The sequence below is a fragment of the Chanodichthys erythropterus genome, chromosome 6 (assembly GCF_024489055.1).
Source record: "Chanodichthys erythropterus isolate Z2021 chromosome 6, ASM2448905v1, whole genome shotgun sequence".
NCBI lineage: Eukaryota > Metazoa > Chordata > Actinopteri > Cypriniformes > Xenocyprididae > Chanodichthys > Chanodichthys erythropterus.
The window spans coordinates 608,602-625,733 of record NC_090226.1 but is presented as its reverse complement, the minus strand read 5'-3'; the positions used below and the strand labels follow the sequence as shown (position 1 = coordinate 625,733).

At 33.4% G+C, this 17,132-nt stretch overlaps 2 protein-coding genes across 2 annotated transcripts; one reads left to right on the top strand and one right to left on the bottom strand.

Moving 5' to 3' along the window:
- Window positions 1-694: 694 nt before the first annotated feature.
- On the top strand, window positions 695-8,664 carry orc2 (origin recognition complex, subunit 2). The gene is made up of 16 exons (XM_067387627.1): window positions 695-948; window positions 2,291-2,440; window positions 2,544-2,630; window positions 2,713-2,790; window positions 2,877-2,908; window positions 2,984-3,041; window positions 4,563-4,735; window positions 4,862-4,960; window positions 5,039-5,148; window positions 5,253-5,385; window positions 5,465-5,561; window positions 5,641-5,787; window positions 7,578-7,749; window positions 8,031-8,092; window positions 8,175-8,293; window positions 8,367-8,664. The coding sequence occupies exons 1-16, from the start codon at window positions 870-872 to the stop codon at window positions 8,448-8,450; spliced, it is 1,680 nt and encodes a 559-aa protein (XP_067243728.1). The 5' UTR covers window positions 695-869; the 3' UTR covers window positions 8,451-8,664.
- Window positions 8,665-8,728: 64 nt separating this feature from the next.
- cfap410 (cilia and flagella associated protein 410) lies at window positions 8,729-16,998 on the bottom strand. Its single transcript, XM_067387628.1, has 7 exons — window positions 16,827-16,998; window positions 16,671-16,689; window positions 15,165-15,211; window positions 14,852-15,084; window positions 14,631-14,778; window positions 14,462-14,558; window positions 8,729-9,503 (listed from the first exon to the last, which is right to left on the bottom strand). Exons 1-7 carry the CDS (start codon window positions 16,901-16,903, stop codon window positions 9,369-9,371), a joined length of 756 nt encoding a protein of 251 aa, XP_067243729.1. The 5' UTR covers window positions 16,904-16,998; the 3' UTR covers window positions 8,729-9,368.
- Between the last annotated feature and the right edge of the window lie 134 nt (window positions 16,999-17,132).

The window sequence follows — 17,132 nt, the reverse complement described above, 5'->3', positions numbered from 1 at the left end:
TGGTTTTGAGTACAGAACCTGATATGCCCTTTTATATTTCATATTGCAACAGTTTCTTCATAATAAAAGGGTGAATTTAATCTTTCAATTCAGTCCAGTGACATTTAAAATGGCCTCGGCTGGATTGAAACCGGTCAGAACATTATTAAATGACATTTCTGTATCAGAATATAATAATATAGTGAATTGAAGTGTGGCTGAAGAGGTCATGAAAATAGTGAAGCTTCGACGCGAACGCGTTTTTATTTGTCAGATTTACGCTAATTATGCTTTAAAGCTCTTGGATTGCGATTAACTGGGATTTTATTACCTGTTGATTGATTATTATCAACTGCGTTTTAATTAAAAACAACAGTTGAAAGAGAACTGAGAGTGTCACGTGATAGCTGTTACTTTTCTCAGCGCTGCTTCGGATGGACCGATCACAGCGATTCGCGTTGACTTGAGAATTCATTTTAGGAGATGTAGCCGTTTTACATTTTTATTCCAGATTCAAATCAAGCAAACATTTAATTTTTAAGGAAAAACCCATCCTACGAGTTTAATTCACCCGAGTAAATAATAAAAAATAAAAAAACTGACTAATTAATACTACCTTTAACATACAACATCGACCCAGGAATTATGGGAGGTGTAGTTTACAATGAAGCCTCACTCTAATTGGCCGGAGCGACTCTCGACGTGACCCTCGTCCTGTCACACGTGGGTTAAAATCTTTCCATTGGCGCGGAAAGCAGTAACGTTACCTCACATTTTCAACAGATCTAATCGCGCAAAATGAAGCGTTATTATCGAAACAAATGTTAATAAACATCTGCGTAGGACAGATATTACAGTTTAATGTCGGAGTTTAGTGTCTGAGCAGCAGGATGACGCAGAAACAACCGTTAGAGGTTCGGTTCGTGGCTGATCAGGACGTTTTGGATCATATTGTTGAGAAACAACAAGGTAAAAGAGTTTCTCTTACATTTTACATTCTCGATATTTGTGTGATTTACTAAAGCTTTATATACTCCATCAGCTTCTTGCTTTTACTTTTAAAAACTATTAATTACCACACAGTTTTTATTTTATGTTTTTACTTACCAAAATAATACTGTAGTAGTTGTGCTATGGTATATATATATATATATATATGTATATATGGTAATGCCATGGTATTTTGTTACCTGAGATTTGTTATTTTAGTATCATTGAGATACTACTGTAGTTTTATTAATATTTTGAATTACTTTATTTGGATTTTTTAAATATTTTATTTTATTTAAACTTTAAACAAAAAAATTATTTTTATGGTTTTATTTTTTTATTTAAAGGGTTCACCAAAAAATGAAAATTCTGTCATTAATTATTCACCCTCATGTTGTTCCACACCCGTAAGACCTTTGTTCATCTTCAGAACGCAAATTAAGATATTTTTGATGAAATCCGATGGCTCAGTGAGGCCTGAGCAATAACATTTCCTCTCTCAAGATCCATTAATGTACTAAAAACATATTTAAATCAGTTCATGTGAGTACAGTGGTTCAATATTAATATTATAAAGCCACGAGAATATTTTTGGTGCTTCAAAAACAAAACAACGATTTATTTAGTGATGGTTGATTTCAAAACACTGCTTCAGCAAGCTTCGGAGCGTTATGAATCTTTTGTGTCGAATCATGATTTGGATCGCGTGTCAAAACGTCAAACTGCTGAAATCACGTGACTTTGGAGTTCCGAACAGCTGATTCGACACGCTGATTCATAACGCTCCGAATCTTCCTGAAGCAGTGTTTTGAAATCACCCATCACTAAATAAGTCGTTATTTTGTTTTTTTAGCGCACAAAAAGTGTTCTTGTGGCTTTATAATAATAATATTGAACCACTGTACTCACATGAACTGATTTAAATATGTTTTTAGTACAGTAATGGATCTTGAGAGAGGAAATGTCATTGCTGGCTATGGAGGATTTCATCAAAAATATCTTAATTTGTGTTCCGAAGATGAACGAAGGTCTTACGGGTGTGGAACGACATGAGGGTGAATAATTAATGACATTATTTTCATTTTTGGGTGAACTAACCCTTGAAGTTAACCATAATAACACTTATATGTACATATATGTGTATATATAATGCGACACTGACAAAATACATATATATATATATATATATATATATATATATATATATATATATATATATATATATATATATATATATATATATATATGTGTGTGTGTGTGTATTTTTGTATATATATTTTGTCAGCGTCTCATACATTATGTTATGAATATGTCTCTCCAGATATAAAAGCAGCCAATGGATCCGTACAGACGCTGGTGACCCTGAAAACCCCTCAGAAATCCAAAAGATCTCCTGAGGAGGAAGAGGATGATGATGAAGAGGTGTTTGATGAGCAGAACTATGTGGACGTTCTGTACACTGGATCACAAGGTGAAGATTCACATCATCACTACAGATCATGTACCGTCAGCTGAATTATCCTGATAGATATTGATTTGTACATGATTCGTCTCATTGCTTGTTTATTTCCCAGATGAGAGTGAAAACGCAGCCGTCACGGCTGGATCGGCTGTCTTCTCGTTTCAGACCATCAAACGTGGGAATAAAATGGCTCAGATGGGTGAGTGGACACTAATCGATCGACTCAATTAACACAAAAGCTTGTGTGTGACTGATGACGAGTGTGTCGTGTGTTTGTGCAGCGTCAGAATGGGCTCGAACACCCGGGAAGAGCGTGACCTTCAGCACATCCGACACCAACGAGGAGACGTCCAGCAAAAGTTTGTCCTGATCCTGTAGTTTGTTTTTATTCTTTATCTCTCTCAGTTTAAAGACTGACTCTCGTTTTCTCTGTTCGTCCCTCCAGGATCAGCCGGTCAGAACAAAACCCCTCAGAAGGTGAAGCTGAAACACATTATAGGTTTTTAACATGTGTTTTTTGTTTTATTGACTGAAAAACTCACGTCTGCTCAGGGAAAGAAGGTGCAGTTCATCTCCACGACACCCCACCGGCTGAGGAAGAGACTCGCAGGTTCGTTTGGGGTTTATTTTTGTTTATTTAACGATAAGAAGACAAATAACAAAACTAATCCATAATGACAGTGACATTAAAGATGAGAAACATAAAGAGAAAATACATAAAGAGCAATACAATATTTTAATACAACAGCTTTAATTTATTTTTTGTTTTAGTTTTATTATAGTTTATTACATTTTAATTAGCTTTTATTTTTATATTTTTAGTTTTCATGTTAGTCATGTTTAGTTTAGTTTTTAGTAATTTTATTGTTTTCTCTTTTTTTTATTCTTTTTATTTTTTTAAATATTGCTAATTAGGTTTCATTTATTTTTATTTCACTTTTAATTTTTATTTATTTACATTTGTTAATTTTTGTGCTTCATCTTAAACTCATTTCAGTTTATTGCCAAGAAATTAATATTTTTATTTTATTTTAGTTATTATATAACTAATAATGCATATATATATATATATATATATATATATATATATATATATATATATATTATAATATACAGCTATGGAAAAAATTAAGAGACCACTTAACATTGATTTCTGAACTTGGAGTGGTCTCTTAATTTTGTCAATGGCTGTATATATATAGATAGATAGGTAGATAGATAGATAGATAGATAGATAGATAGATAGATAGATAGATAGATAGATATAGATACATATGCATTATTAGTTATATAATTATAACTAATAATATTTTTTATTTCAGCTTATTATTAACAGAAATATTAATTTTTATTAACAGAAATGTTTTATTAGCTTTAGTTAACGATAATAACGCTGCCATACAATATTATTTTCTTCCAAAAATAAATAAATACTAACAAAAATGTACAGAATAATAACTAAATTGGCAAAGAAAATTTACCTTAAATTCCAGAATAAAAGCACATAAATTACCCTAAAAATTATGCATTTAAGCTTAAAAATAAGTCTTATAATTAACAAATCATTATTTGTATAGTTATCAGATTATAATAAATGATTCATAATTTATTCATATTATTGTAAAAAAAATTATATTACAATGAAAAAATTATGCATTCAATCATACAAATAAGTCTTATAATTAACAAATCATTATGTGTATAGTTATTAGATTATAATAAATGATCCATAGTTTAATATTATTGTAAAAAATATTATATTACAATGAAAAGAAATCTAATTATTTATCTTTAAAAAAAAACTCAATTTTCCCTATTTATTTTAAACTATCTTCTCTAACAACTAAAATAGACATTTTTCTAACAAATAGTGTTTCAGATATTAATAACGGTATATAATTAATTTAAAAAGAAGTACATTTTACTTCAGTAACCTCTAACCGTGGTGTGAAACTCTATGCGTTAGTGAATCATTCCCAGTAAGAGCAGAACATGAATCAGAAGAGACTCAATCTGACGTCTTGTTTACTGGATTCTGGATTTGTTTGTCTTGGTTCAGTTTTGTGTTTGTGTGTGTATTTCCTGTCACCCGCGTCTCACAGACTGATGTTTTGTTGTAATTGTGGTTCAGCTCCGAACCTGCGGTCAGACAGCGAGAGCGACTTCTCGCCCTCGAACTCTGAGGATGATGATGATGCTGAAGAACACCAGACCCCAAAGCCCAAAACACCCAGTAAAAACACTGCGGCCACATCCGCCGCCGCCCTCTACAAGACCCCCAGTAAGAAGGGCAAGAAAGCAGAGGTGAGCGTTTCATCCTGACCTTTAACCTTCAGATGACCCTGAAATGTATCATGAACGTTCTTTATGTATAAATACTTCTTCTATAAATGTCTTCTTCCGCTCATGAATGTGACTCTCTTCACTCAGTCTGATCTGGTGGAGGAATATTTCGAGGCTCACAGCAGCTCTAAAGTGCTGACGTCTGACCGCACGCTCCAGAAGCTGCAGACGCCCAAACTGGACCGGGTCAGTGATCTTGAGCCGCCGCTGAGGATTATGGGATCTGTACGAGGTCTGACGCAGGTGTTCGATTGTGTTTTATAGGAAACTCTGATCAGCCTTCTGAGTGACAACCCTCCACGATTTGCAGAAGAAATTAATCAGCTGAACGCAAAACATGAGAAGAACTTCGAGCAGTGGATGCTGCAGCTGCAGTTGAGTGTGTGTGTGTGTGTGTGTGTGTGTGTGTGTGTGTGTGTGTGTGTGTGTGTGTGTGTGCACATCATGCTCATCTGGTGTTTGTCTGGTAATATTTCAGCATGGGCTTTAACATCTTGATCTACGGTTTGGGCTCCAAGAAGCTTCTGCTGGAGAAGTTTCGCACGTCCATGCTGTCGGACTACGATCATGTGGTGGTCAACGGCTTCTTCCCCAGTATGACCCTCAAATCGGTCAGTTTATGCCATTTTAAATGTTGGCTAACAGCTTTGATCTGATTGTCATCATCTGAATCTTCCTGTAATCCTCCAGATCTTAAACAGCATCACCGCAGACGTGTTCCAACATGAGGGAAGTTTCCGTAATCCTGAAGACCAGGTCGACTTCATCGTCAAAACTCTCAAAGAAGGTACGACTCGCGTGTGACGTCTCTCTGAACTCATCTCTGATGGTCTTCAGTGGCTGTAAGTCATGTGTTCTCGTTCCAGACCCCAGCAATCACGTCTTTCTGATCGTCAATAACATCGACGGGCCCATGCTGAGGGGCGACAGGACCCAGCAGGCACTGGGGCAGCTGGCGGCGGTTCCCAACATGCACCTGCTGGCCTCCATCGACCACATAAACGCTCCACTCAGTCAGTGTCATGCTTCAGCTTTAGGATGATAACTATGGAAGCTTGTTTCTGACATAGAGTACAATAAATTATAAATGTAATTGCAACTTTTTATTTTGCAATTTGGACTTTTTATTCTCACAATTCTAAGTTTAGACATAAACTCAGAATTGTGAGAAATACTGTCAGAATTGCGTGATATAAATAAACTTGCACTAGTTTTTTAGAAACAAGAAATAATGTCAGAATTCCAAAATATAAATTAAACATAATTATGAGGAAAAAAGTCATTATAAGTCATTATGAGTTATAAATTAAATGCAATAACGAGAAAAACTGTCAAAATTGCGACATAAACTTGCAATAGCGAGAACATTTCAGAATTGCAAGTTATGAACTTGAAATTACAAGAGAAAATTTCAGAATTACGAAAATTAAACTTGTAATTGCGAGAAATATCAGAATCACGGGATATAAATTAAACGCAATAGCGAGAAACAATGTCAGAATTACGAGTTATAAACTTCCAATTGCGAGATAAAAACATCAGAATTGCGGAAAAATAAACTTGCGATTACAAGAAATAACGTCAGAATTCCAAAATATAAAATTAAACACAACTGTGAGGAAAAAAGTCAGAATTGCGAAAATTAAACTTGAAAATCTGAGGAAAAAAATTTTAATTACGAGTTATAAATTAAACGCAATAATGAGGAAAAAAATGCCAGAATTATAAATTAAGAGAATTAAGAGTTATAAACGTGCAATTGTGAGAAAGAATTGCGACATAAACTTGTAATTGTGTGAAATAATGTCAGAATTGCGAGCTATAAATTAAACGTAATAGCGAGAAAAAATTCAGAATTGCAAGTTATGAACTTAATTACTAGAAAAAATTTCAGTATTTCGAAAAAATAAACGCTATTGGGAGAAATAATGTCAGAATTGTGAAAATTAAACATGTAATTGCGAGAAATATCAGAATCGCGGGATATAAATTAAACGCAATAGCGAGAAACATTGTCAGAATTACGAGTTATAAACTTCCAATTGCAAGATAAAAACATCAGAATTGCGGAAAAATAAACTTGTAATTACAAGAAATAACGTCAGAATTCTAAAATCTAAAATTAAACGGAATAAAAAAAAAACTTGAAATTCTGAGGAAAAAGTTCAGAATTACGAGTTATAAATTAAACGCAATAACAAGAAAAAAATGGCGGAATTGCGAGATATAAACGTGCAATTGTGAGAAATTATTAGAATTGCGAGATATAAATTAAACGCAGTTGCGAGGAAAAAATGTCTGAACTGCAAAAATAAACGTACAATTGCTTGAAATAATGTCAAAATTGTGAGATATAAATTAAACACAATTGTGAGAACATTTCAGAATTGTGAGTTATGAACTTGAAATTACAAGAAAAAAATTCAGAATTGCGAAAAATAAATGCTTTTGGGAGATAATGTCAGAATTGTAAAAAAAAAGAATTATAAACTTCCATTTGCGAGAAATAATGTTAAAAATTGGAAAAAAATAAACTTGCAGTTCTGATTTTTCCTCACAATTTCAAGTTATAAAGTGAGAATTGTGATATAAAATCATGATTCTGAAATTTAAAAAAGTCAAGATTGTAAGATAAAAAGTCGCGATTACTTTATTAAATTTTATTTAGTTTTTTTATTCTGTGGCAGAAGCAATCTTCCATAGATACTGATGTAATGGCCTTGTAATATCCAGTAGATGGAGAACTGTGGATAAATGGAGACATGAATCCCTGTTTGTAATCAAACACCTGGTCTGTCTTCAGTCTGGGATCAGGCGAAGATGAGCATGTTCAACTGGCTGTGGTACGAAACCACGACGTACCTGCCGTATACGGAGGAGACGTCGTATGAGAACTCTCTGCTGGTGCAGCAGACGGGGGCGCTGGCGCTCAGCTCGCTCACACACGTGCTGCGCTCGCTCACGCCCAACGCCAGGTGACGACACTTGAGCACTTTCAGAAATCATTTATGAAACACATACAGTTGGATTTCATGCTGCAGCAAAAGTGAGGAACAAATCTGATGTTATAATGGCAGAAACTGACATTCGTACGAAAAGTTTGCAGTCATACACTAGTAATTAATATATTCCAATATTGATTATAAAAATAAGAAAAATGGCAAATCACATTATAAATTGTTTGTAGGAACGTTTCAGAAACTATTATACATTTTTGTATTGTATGATATAATGTTTGTGTCCATGTGATTTGCAGGGGAATCTTCAGATTACTGGCCGAGTTTCAGCTGGAGAACAAGGACAATCCTGCGTACACGGGTAAAACATCATCACTGCCGCCGAGTTCATTTATAATCAAGCTCCTGGATATTAAATCGTGATTGTTTTCTTGTTTGTTCAGGATTGTCTTTCCAGGATTTCTACCAGCGCTGTCGCGAGTCTTTCCTGGTGAACAGTGACATCACGCTGCGCACGCAGCTCACCGAGTTCAGAGATCACAAACTCATCCGAACCAAGAAGGTCAGATCTCGCCTGTCCCTTCATATGTGCAGCATAACTGAAGTGATTATTAAAACAGCATTATTTTTGTCAGGGCGCAGACGGTGTGGAGTATCTCCTCATTCCGGTGGATAACGGAACTCTGACTGACTTTCTGGAGAAAAACGATGTGGAGTGAAACCGGGAAAACATCAATGCCCTCCACGTGAATAGCACTTGATCTGATAAATAACCTGTCAATATTGTATCATAAATGATTTGGTTTTGTACTTCATGTTCGAGGAAACATGGCTGAAGGCGGTTGCAGGTTTAAATGACACTCAATTCATGTTTTTGCCACTTAATCATGTACAGTATTCTGTAAAATTGTGTAGGATCATGATGGAAATAATAAATATTCTTGTGCATTTGAATTTATTAACATAGAAAAATACATTCTCATATGTATTATTTCAACACAATGTTTTTATACTTCATTTAGATAATTACAAAGCAAAACATTTCATCCAAAATAGGAAAACGTCTTAGTTTGAACAGGAAAAGGCAACTTGGTAACAATCACAAGTGAGCATGACAGATTCAAACAAACAAAAGCTTTTTACATTATTCATTACTTTTTGTACTGTATTAAGTGTTGCAGTGATCTGGACTGACGTCTGGCGTTGTTTAAAATGACTATGAAATGTTAATATCTGAGATTTCTGCCTTAAACATAACACACAAAAAATAACTTACCCATATTTCTATTGCAAATGTTTAACACTGTTCAACAAGGTTTCATTTATTTACATTAAATACATAAGTTAAAATGAACTATATTTATACAGCATTTATTATTACTGAAGTTAACTTAAACATGCACAAAAGTTATGTTAACATTAATGCACTGTGAACTAACATGAATGAACAACTATTTCTACTGGCATTAACAGGTTAATAAATGCTGTAAGAAATATATTGCTCATGTTACCTAATGCATAAACAAATGAAACATTATTGTAAAGTGTCACCAAAATATGTCTAAATGTGTCATTTTCCCAAAAGTAAACTCTGGTTGCTCGTGGGCTGCTGGTTTAAATGTTTTCCGCTGGTGAGTTTATGAGCAGATGGGAGATTTCTCTCTCTGTCGACTGCGTGATCGGAGTTTGCTCTCTGTGACTGACTGAATGATTTTCAGCTCCTCGACGTCCAGATCCTTCAGCAGGAGGAGAACGGCCTCTAATGTGTGACTCTATGAGGAACAACAAAGATCAGTTACATATGAGCAGTGTAGGGGGTAACACATTACAAGTCACTTGCATTACATAATCAGATCACTTTTTTGATGTAACAAGTAAATTAAGTAATGTGCATTACCCGATCAGGCTACTTTTTGATGTAACAAGTAAAGTAACGCATTACCAGTAACGTGCATTACATAATCAGACTACTTTTTGATGTAACGAGTAACGTAACGCATTACAAGTCACTTGCATTACATAATCAGATCACTTTTTTGATGTAACAAGTAAATTAAGTAATGTGCATTACCCGATCAGGCTACTTTTTGATGTAACAAGTAAAGTAACGCATTACAAGTAAAGTGCATTACATAATTACTTTTTTTGAAGTAACACATTACAAGTAACGTGCATTACATAATCAGATCACTTTTGATGTAACGAGTAAAGTAACGCATTACCAGTAACGTGCATTACATAATCAGACTACTTTTTGATGTAACGAGTAACGTAACGCATTACCAGTAACGTGCATTACATAATCAGACTACTTTTTGATGTAACGAGTAACGTAACGCATTACAAGTAACTTGCATTACATAATCAATTACTTTTTGATGTAACGAGTAACGTAACGCATTACCAGTAACGTGCATTACATAATCAGACTACTTTTTGATGTAACGAGTAACGTAACACATTACAAGTAACTTGCATTACATAATCAATTACTTTTTTGATGTAACGAGTAAAGTAATGCATTACAAGTAACTTGCATTACATATTCAATTACTTTTTTGAAGTAACAAGTAAAGTAACGCATTACAAGTAACGTGCATTACATAATCAATTACTTTTTTAATGTAACGAGTAAAGTAACGCATTACAAGTAACTTGCATTACATAATCAATTACTTTTTTTGAAGTAACAAGTAAAGTAACGCATTACAAGTAACTTGCATTACCCAATCAGACTACTTTTTGATGTAACGAGTAACTAACGCATTACAAGTAACTTGCATTACCCAATCAGACTACTTTTTGATGTAACGAGTAACATAACGCATTACAAGTAACTTGCATTACATAATCAATTACTTTTTGATGTAACGAGTAACGTAACGCATTACAAGTAACTTGCATTACATAATCAATTACTTTTTGATGTAACGAGTAACGTAACGCATTACAAGTAACTTGCATTACATAATCAATTACTTTTTTGATGTAACGAGTAAAGTAATGCATTACAAGTAACTTGCATTACATATTCAATTACTTTTTTGAAGTAACGCATTACAAGTAACGTGCATTACATAATCAATTACTTTTTTGATGTAACGACTAAAGTAACGCATTACAAGTAACTTGCAATACATAATCAATTACTTTTTTTGAAGTAACAAGTAAAGTAACGCATTACAAGTAACTTGCATTACCCAATCAGACTACTTTTTGATGTAACGAGTAACATAACGCATTACAAGTAACTTGCATTACATAATCAATTAGCATTACAAGTAACTTGCATTACATAATCAATTACTTTTTTTGAAGTAACAAGTAAAGTAACGCATTACAAGTAACTTGCATTACCCAATCAGACTACTTTTTGATGTAACGAGTAACATAACGCATTACAAGTAACTTGCATTACCCAATCAGACTACTTTTTGATGTAACGAGTAACATAACGCATTACAAGTAACTTGCATTACATAATCAATTACTTTTTTGATGTAACGAGTAAAGTAATGCATTACAAGTAACTTGCATTACATAATCAATTACTTTTTTTGAAGTAACAAGTAAAGTAACGCATTACAAGTAACTTGCAATACCCAGACTACTTTTTGATGTAACGAGTAACGTAACGCATTACAAGTAACTTGCATTACATAATCAATTACTTTTTTGATGTAACGAGTAAAGTAATGCATTACAAGTAACTTGCATTACATATTCAATTACTTTTTTGAAGTAACGCATTACAAGTAACGTGCATTACATAATCAATTACTTTTTTGATGTAACGAGTAAAGTAACGCATTACAAGTAACTTGCATTACCCAATCAGACTACTTTTTGATGTAACGAGTAAAGTAACGCATTACAAGTAACGTGCATTACCCAGACTACTTTTTGATGTAACGAGTAACGTAACGCATTACAAGTAACTTGCATTACCCAATCAGACTACTTTTTGATGTAACGAGTAACGTAACGCATTACAAGTAACTTGCATTACCCAATCAGACTACTTTTTGATGTAACGAGTAACGTAACGCATTACAAGTAACTTGCATTACCCAATCAGACTACTTTTTGATGTAACGAGTAACGTAACGCATTACAAGTAACTTGCATTACATAATCAATTACTTTTTTGATGTAACGAGTAAAGTAATGCATTACAAGTAACTTGCATTACATATTCAATTACTTATTTGAAGTAACGCATTACAAGTAATGTGCATTACATAATCAATTACTTTTTTGATGTAACGAGTAAAGTAACGCATTACAAGTAACTTGCAATACATATTCAATTACTTTTTTGAAGTAACGCATTACAAGTAATGTGCATTACATAATCAATTACTTTTTTGATGTAACGAGTAAAGTAACGCATTACAAGTAACTTGCATTACCCAATCAGACTACTTTTTGATGTAACGAGTAAAGTAACGCATTACAAGTAACGTGCATTACATAATCAATTACTTTTTTTGAAGTAACAAGTAAAGTAACGCATTACAAGTAACTTGCATTACCCAATCAGACTACTTTTTGATGTAACGAGTAACGTAACGCATTACAATTAACTTGCATTACATATTCAATTACTTTTTTGAAGTAACGCATTACAAGTAACGTGCATTACATATTCAATTACTTTTTTGAAGTAACGCATTACAAGTAACGTGCATTACATAATCAATTACTTTTTTGAAGTAACAAGTAAAGTAACGCATTACAAGTAACTTGCATTACCCAATCAGACTACTTTTTGATGTAACGAGTAACGTAACGCATTACAAGTAACTTGCATTACATATTCAATTACTTTTTTGAAGTAACGCATTACAAGTAACGTGCATTACATATTCAATTACTTTTTTGAAGTAACGCATTACAAGTAACGTGCATTACATAATCAATTACTTTTTTTGAAGTAACGCATTACAAGTAACGTGCATTACATAATCAATTACTTTTTTTGAAGTAACGCATTACAGGTAACGTGCATTACATATTCAATTACTTTTTTGAAGTAACGCATTACAAGTAACGTGCATTACATAATCAATTACTTTTTTTGAAGCAACGCATTACAAGTAACGTGCATTACATATTCAATTACTTTTTTTGAAGTAACGCATTACAAGTAACGTGCATTACATAATCAATTACTTTTTTGATGTAACGAGTAAAGTAACGCATTACAAGTAACGTGCATTACCCAATCAGACTACTTTTTGATGTAACGAGTAAAGTAATGCATTACAAGTAACGTGCATTACATAATCAATTACTTTTTTGATGTAACGAGTAAAGTAACGCATTACAAGTAACGTGCATTACCCAATCAGACTACTTTTTGATGTAACGAGTAAAGTAACGCATTACAAGTAACGTGCATTACCCAATCAGACTACTTTTTGATGTAACGAGTAAAGTAATGCATTACAAGTAACGTGCATTACATAATCAATTACTTTTTTTGATGTAACTTGAGTAAAGTAGCATTACAAGTAACGTGCATTACATAATCAATTACTTTTTTTGATGTAACGAGTAAAGTAACGCATTACAAGTAACGTGCATTACCCAATCAGACTACTTTTTGATGTAACGAGTAAAGTAATGCATTACAAGTAACGTGCATTACATAATCAATTACTTTTTTGATGTAACGAGTAAAGTAACGCATTACAAGTAACGTGCATTACCCAATCAGACTACTTTTTGATGTAACGAGTAAAGTAACGCATTACAAGTAACGTGCATTACCCAATCAGACTACTTTTTGATGTAACGAGTAAAGTAATGCATTACAAGTAACGTGCATTACATAATCAATTACTTTTTTTGATGTAACGAGTAAAGTAACGCATTACAAGTAACGTGCATTACATAATCAATTACTTTTTTTGATGTAACGAGTAAAGTAACGCATTACAAGTAACGTGCATTACCCAATCAGACTACTTTTTGATGTAACGAGTAAAGTAACGCATTACAAGTAACGTGCATTACATAATCAATTACTTTTTTTGATGTAACGAGTAAAGTAACGCATTACAAGTAACGTGCATTACCCAATCAGACTACTTTTTGATGTAACGAGTAAAGTAATGCATTACAAGTAACGTGCATTACATAATCAATTACTTTTTTTGATGTAACGAGTAAAGTAACATAAGTAATGCGCATTACCCAATCAGACTACTTTTTGATGTAACTAGTAAAGTAACGCATTACAAGTAACGTGCATTACGCAATCAGTACTTTTTGATGTAACAAGTAGTGCATTACAAGTAACGCGCATTATGTAATTAATGTAATGTATTACTTGTAAGAGTTGTACAGTAGGTTATATAAACCATAATGTTAAGAGATATTTTGTATGGCATACATAGCTAGGAAATATAATAATATTCTCATTGTGTTTTTAAAAGAAAATGGTGCATGTTATAAAGTCTGTGTTGCTGAATGCATTACTGCGTTAAAAACGTGCAAAAGTTCTCAGTAACAAAATACCAGCATAGTCTGGAAGAGAGCGAGTCTCATCCAGAGAAAAATGTATATAATGTATTACTTACTTTCCTTAAAAATTAACTATGTAACATAATTACTTATTGCTTTAGGGAGTAACACAATATTGTAACGCATTACTTTTAAAAGCAACTTTCCCCAACACTGCATATGAGCTGCTGCTGAATGAGCAGACAGTGTCTGTTTGTACCTTCCTCTTAGACGTGTCTCCGGCCTCTCGCGGGGACGACAGCGATGGGAACTTGTCTCTAGCCAGCAGCTTCATTCCCAGCTGAGCACGAATTTTACTGCACAGACATCAGCGTGTTCAGTTCACACCCACAGACAGAAACACAGCAGAAATAAAGGTCGGATCTTACTTGGTTTCCTCCATACTGTAATTAAGAGGGTCGTTCTCGGAGTCTGCTTCTGTGTGGCCATTGGTTGAGCTGGTGGGGGCGGGGCTTGAAGGGCTCACAAGCTCCTCTCCTTCTTTTAATGCATGTGCGAGCTCCTCCTCTGTAACCACTGACAGAACAAACCCATGAATATTCATATCTATCAGGTTCATGATTTCATCCGTCACTGTAACTCGGCTCACCCTGATTGTCTAGTTTGTGCAGTCCAGGCAGGTTTCTGATGACGGTCAGGCGGTATGTGCTGGGGTCAGCAGCGTCGCAGCACGGGTTCTCCGCCAGCCACAGGACCTTCAGACAGCTCAGACTCTTCAGATGCCGGAGTTCGGACAGACTCTGAATGTTGTTGCGTCTCAGATAGAGCTCGCTGAGATGCTGACAGGACGAGATGTGCTCCAGAGAGGAGATGTGATTGGCACTGAGGGCACAGAGAGAGACGCTGTTACAGATATATGAGGAGATTTATTATCAGTTATTGCCAGAAACTTCAAAACAAACCTCAGTGTGAGAACCTCGACGTTAGGAATCTCCTCAAATATGGAGATCTGTGGAGAAATGAACACATATATACACTTACTATGATAGTTACTACGGTACTGAATGAATGCCATGTTATATTGATATACTATAATACATAATATACTATAATATATGAATATAGAAATCATTCAGTAGCACAGTATTACCAATGCTAACTATGCAATCCTATTTTTGCCACATAAAAATGAAATCATCATAATTATGACATAAAAAATTTAAATAATGACATTACAAAGATGAATATTGGAAATTGGCACTTATTATGACTTTATTAGTCATCGATTAATCGCGATTAATTGCATCTAACATAAACGTTTTTGTGTGTATATTATGTGTGTGTGTGTGTATAAATAATATAAATATACACATATTTACAAACTTTTAAGTTAGATGCGATTAATTGATTCGACAGCACTACTTTTTTATCTCAATTTTGACTTTTTAATCTCATAAATGACTTGGCATCACAATTTTGACTTTTTTGTATCATTTTGACTTTTTGTCATAATTATGACATTACAAAGATATTTCTGAGATGAATACTGGAAATTGACATACTAAATCAAAATTATGAGAAAAATTAGTCCTGTCAAATGATTAATCTTGATTAATCGCATCTAATATAAAAGTTATATATATATATATTATTTTTTTAATATTTATATATACAAATAATATAAATATACACATATTTTAAAACGTTTATATTAGATGTGATTAATCGCAATTAATTGATTTGACAGGACTAATTTTTCTCATAATTTCGAATCGAAAATCGAATATTGGAAATTGACATACTAAATCAAAATCATGATTTTATTAGTGCTGTCAAATCGATTAATCACATCTAATATAAAAGTTTGTATATATAATATAAATATACACATATTTACAAACTTTTATATTAGATAATTAATTAATTGATTTGACAGGACTACGTTTTATCTCATAATTTTGACTATTTTTGTCATCATTATTTCTTTTTGTCATAATTATGAAAAAAGAATCGAAATTATAACATTACAAAGATATTTCTGAGATGAATATTGGAAAAATTGACATGCGAAGTCAAAATTATGATTTTATTAGTGCTGTCAAATCGATTAATCGTGATTAATCACACATCTAATATAAAAGTGTGTATATGTGTAAATATATGCATATTTACAAACTTTCATGTTAGATGCAATTAATCGCGATTAATTGATTTAAAAGCACTACTTTTTATCTCATAAATAATACTTTTCAAAATGACTGTCATAATTTCGACTTTGTGTGTCATAATTTTGATTTTATGTCATAAATATGACTTTTCATGTCATAATTAATATTTACCAAAGCATGTTTTTTTCTAATATGGCAGAAATATGCTTCCACAGATAATGGTGTTGAAATATAATGGCATTTATTTGCAAAATAATGTAATTTTAAACATTAAAAACAAGAAAAAGATTCAATACTCACGTCTGTCAGATTACAGCCCCTAAAACACACGAAGAAAGCAGTTATTCAGCACATATCAACACTGAAGATATCTAACTACAATCACACAGACTAAATTAATAATCATAATTAATGATTCTCATCAGGCTAACCGCTAACAAACAGCAGAAAACACACCAGCAGTTTAATTTCTTCACACTCTCCAGGTCCGATGCTTTAGCTCGAGCCAGAACAAGTTTGCGGGTTAATTTCATGTTGATAATCGTAAGGTTTTATTTCGAAATGCGTCAATATTGATCCCAAACTCGCCTGTTGTCATCACATCACTGCTTCCCTCAGGCAACGCGCATGCGCGTCACTCCGCGTCTATGACAACAGCGCGCTCAGTTCACAGTCTGACCAGCAGAGGGCGACAAAACACCAACAATAGTTCTCGCGCTTCAAACTTCTCGCTGACCTCTAAATATGATGTTTATTTTGCTT

Bases quoted from the DNA above. Each gene is read 5' to 3' on its own strand.
- orc2 (XM_067387627.1), top strand. From the start codon at position 870: ATGACGCAGAAACAACCGTTAGAGGTTCGGTTCGTGGCTGATCAGGAC. The intron at 2,631-2,712 runs GTGAGTGGACAC...GTGTTTGTGCAG, and splicing joins GAATAAAATGGCTCAGATGG to CGTCAGAATGGGCTCGAACA. The intron at 2,909-2,983 runs GTGAAGCTGAAA...ACGTCTGCTCAG, and splicing joins AGAACAAAACCCCTCAGAAG to GGAAAGAAGGTGCAGTTCAT.
- cfap410 (XM_067387628.1), bottom strand. From the start codon at position 16,903: ATGAAATTAACCCGCAAACTTGTTCTGGCTCGAGCTAAAGCATCGGAC. The intron at 14,779-14,851 runs GTGAGCCGAGTT...TTGTTCTGTCAG, and splicing joins GCACAAACTAGACAATCAGG to TGGTTACAGAGGAGGAGCTC. The intron at 9,504-14,461 runs GTACAAACAGAC...TGTTCCTCATAG, and splicing joins GAGACACGTCTAAGAGGAAG to AGTCACACATTAGAGGCCGT.